Raw genomic sequence first — 2,015 nt, 5'->3', positions numbered from 1 at the left:
TGGTTCTGACTTTCTTGTTGTACGTCCTGACGACGTCTTGCTGGTAGGACCAGTTTCTTAGCCGAGCGGCCTCTCTTTTTTCGTCGAGTAGGTCGAGGCTTAGCGCCATCAGCTCATTTTTCTCCTCCTGAGAGGTGGATCCGGAGACCGTTGTTCTTACGTGCATCTCGGTAGGTACAATTGCCTCAGAGCCGTAGACTAGCGAATAGGGGGTTTCCCCTGTTGATGTTTTGGGAGTGGTCCGGTAGGCCCAGAGGACCCCGTGTAGTTCTTCCGCCCACTTCCCGTGAGAGCCCTCCAGTCGCTTTTTAAGCATGTTGACCACGGTTTTGTTTGTGGACTCGGCTTGTCCGTTAGACTGGGGGTGTCAGGGTGTGGCGAAAGTTAGTATTATGCCCCAGTCCTTGCAGAACTCCTTGAAGTTGTGGCTCGTGAACTGGGGTCCATTGTCGGTGACGATCTCGTGGGGGACCCCGGAGCGAGTGATTACGTAGGTCCACAGGAATTTGCTGATCTGGAGATATGTTATGCGGCTGAGTGCTTCCGCTTCGACCCACTTGGAGAAATAGTCAGTGACTATCAGAAGGAAGACCTTCTGCCCCGACGCAATAGTGAATTTTCCTACTATATCCATGCCCCACTTTCTGAAGGGCCACGGTGAGCTTATGGACTTGAGGTTCTCCGGGGGAAGCTTGGAGACTGGAGCGTGCCTTTGGCACTGGTCACAGTGCTTGGCTTGTCTGACGGCGTCGGCGACCATCGTGGGCCAGTTGTAACCTGCCCTTCTGGCTCTGAGCACCAGGCTTCTGCCTCTAGAGTGGGATCCACAATCTCCTTCATGTAGTTCTACAAGGATTCTAGCGGCTTCTTGGGGTGTGACACACCTCAGGTACGGGCCAGAGAAAGAGCTCTGGTACAGCTTCTCCTGGGAGATACAATACCTTGCGGCTCGCTTCTTGATCTTCCTGGCCTCGTTGCGGTCCTCCGGGAGGATGTCGGCCTCCAGGTACCGAACTAAGGGGGTAATCCAGGTTTCACCTTCTTCGACGGCAGAGACCTCCTCTGACGGGAGTTCCTCCAAGGTAGCTGGCCATTGGAGCACGAGCATGGGGATACTCATCTGGCTGTTCGTTTTGAGGGCGGACCCTAGATTAGCCAGGGCATCGGCTTGCGAGTTTTGTTCTCGGGGGATTTGAGTGAGTTTGCAGCTCTTGAACTTCTTGATTAGTCGCTGAGTGACCGCCAGATACTGGATCATGCTGTCGTCTTTTGTTTGGTACTCTCCCTGTACCTGGTTTATTATCAGCTGGGAGTCGCCGAAGACTTGGATATTCTCTGCCCCCATTTGGTGGGCAAGGGTTAGACCTGCGATTAGGGCCTCAAACTCGCGCTCGTTGTTGGTTGCTTTGAAGTTACATCTCACGGCCCTTGAGGCTGTGTCCCTTGTTAGCGAGGTAAGCACTATCCCCACTCCAGCTCCTCTGACGTTACTGGATCCATCAACGTGCAGGATCCATTCTCCCTCTTCCTTAGTTTTGCCTCGGAGGCGTACCTCCAGCTCCAAAGCTGGGAGCAAGGCAGGGGAGAATTCAGCCACGAAGTCTGCTAGGACCTGTGACTTTATAGACGTGGCGGGTCGAAATATTACGTCGTACTTCCCTAGTTCCATGGCCCATTTGTCTAGGCGTCCGGAGACTTATGGTTTGTGGAGGACCAACTTTACAGGGAAGGAGGTAATAACCACGATTAGATGGCTTGCGAGCAGCGACTATCAGAGCTAAGGCCAGCCTCTCTAGATGGCTATAGCGAGTTTCCGTATCCAGGAGAGCCTTGCTTATGTAATAGATTGGTAGCTGCTTACTTCCCTCCTCGCAAACTAAGACGGCGCTTACGGCGTGTTCGGAGACTGCTACGAAGTCTGCTAGGACCTGTTATATTATGTTTATGTTTGTAATTCACAAATTACAAACATAAACATAATATCATTTTGTCACGCACAAAAACTCACAAAACCA

At 52.2% G+C, this 2,015-nt stretch overlaps 1 protein-coding gene across 1 annotated transcript; it reads right to left on the bottom strand.

Moving 5' to 3' along the window:
• Window positions 1-663: 663 nt before the first annotated feature.
• Window positions 664-1,669, bottom strand: LOC106323991. The gene is made up of 2 exons (XM_013762023.1): window positions 898-1,669; window positions 664-812 (listed from the first exon to the last, which is right to left on the bottom strand). Exons 1-2 carry the CDS (start codon window positions 1,667-1,669, stop codon window positions 664-666), a joined length of 921 nt encoding a protein of 306 aa, XP_013617477.1.
• Window positions 1,670-2,015: the final 346 nt, after the last annotated feature.

The sequence above is a fragment of the Brassica oleracea genome, chromosome C2 (assembly GCF_000695525.1).
Source record: "Brassica oleracea var. oleracea cultivar TO1000 chromosome C2, BOL, whole genome shotgun sequence".
Taxonomy (NCBI): domain Eukaryota; kingdom Viridiplantae; phylum Streptophyta; class Magnoliopsida; order Brassicales; family Brassicaceae; genus Brassica; species Brassica oleracea.
This window is presented reverse-complemented; position numbering and strand designations above follow the sequence as displayed.

Bases quoted from the DNA above. Each gene is read 5' to 3' on its own strand.
- LOC106323991 (XM_013762023.1), bottom strand. From the start codon at position 1,669: ATGGAACTAGGGAAGTACGACGTAATATTTCGACCCGCCACGTCTATA. The intron at 813-897 runs GCCCGTACCTGA...ATCCCACTCTAG, and splicing joins GTACCAGAGCTCTTTCTCTG to AGGCAGAAGCCTGGTGCTCA.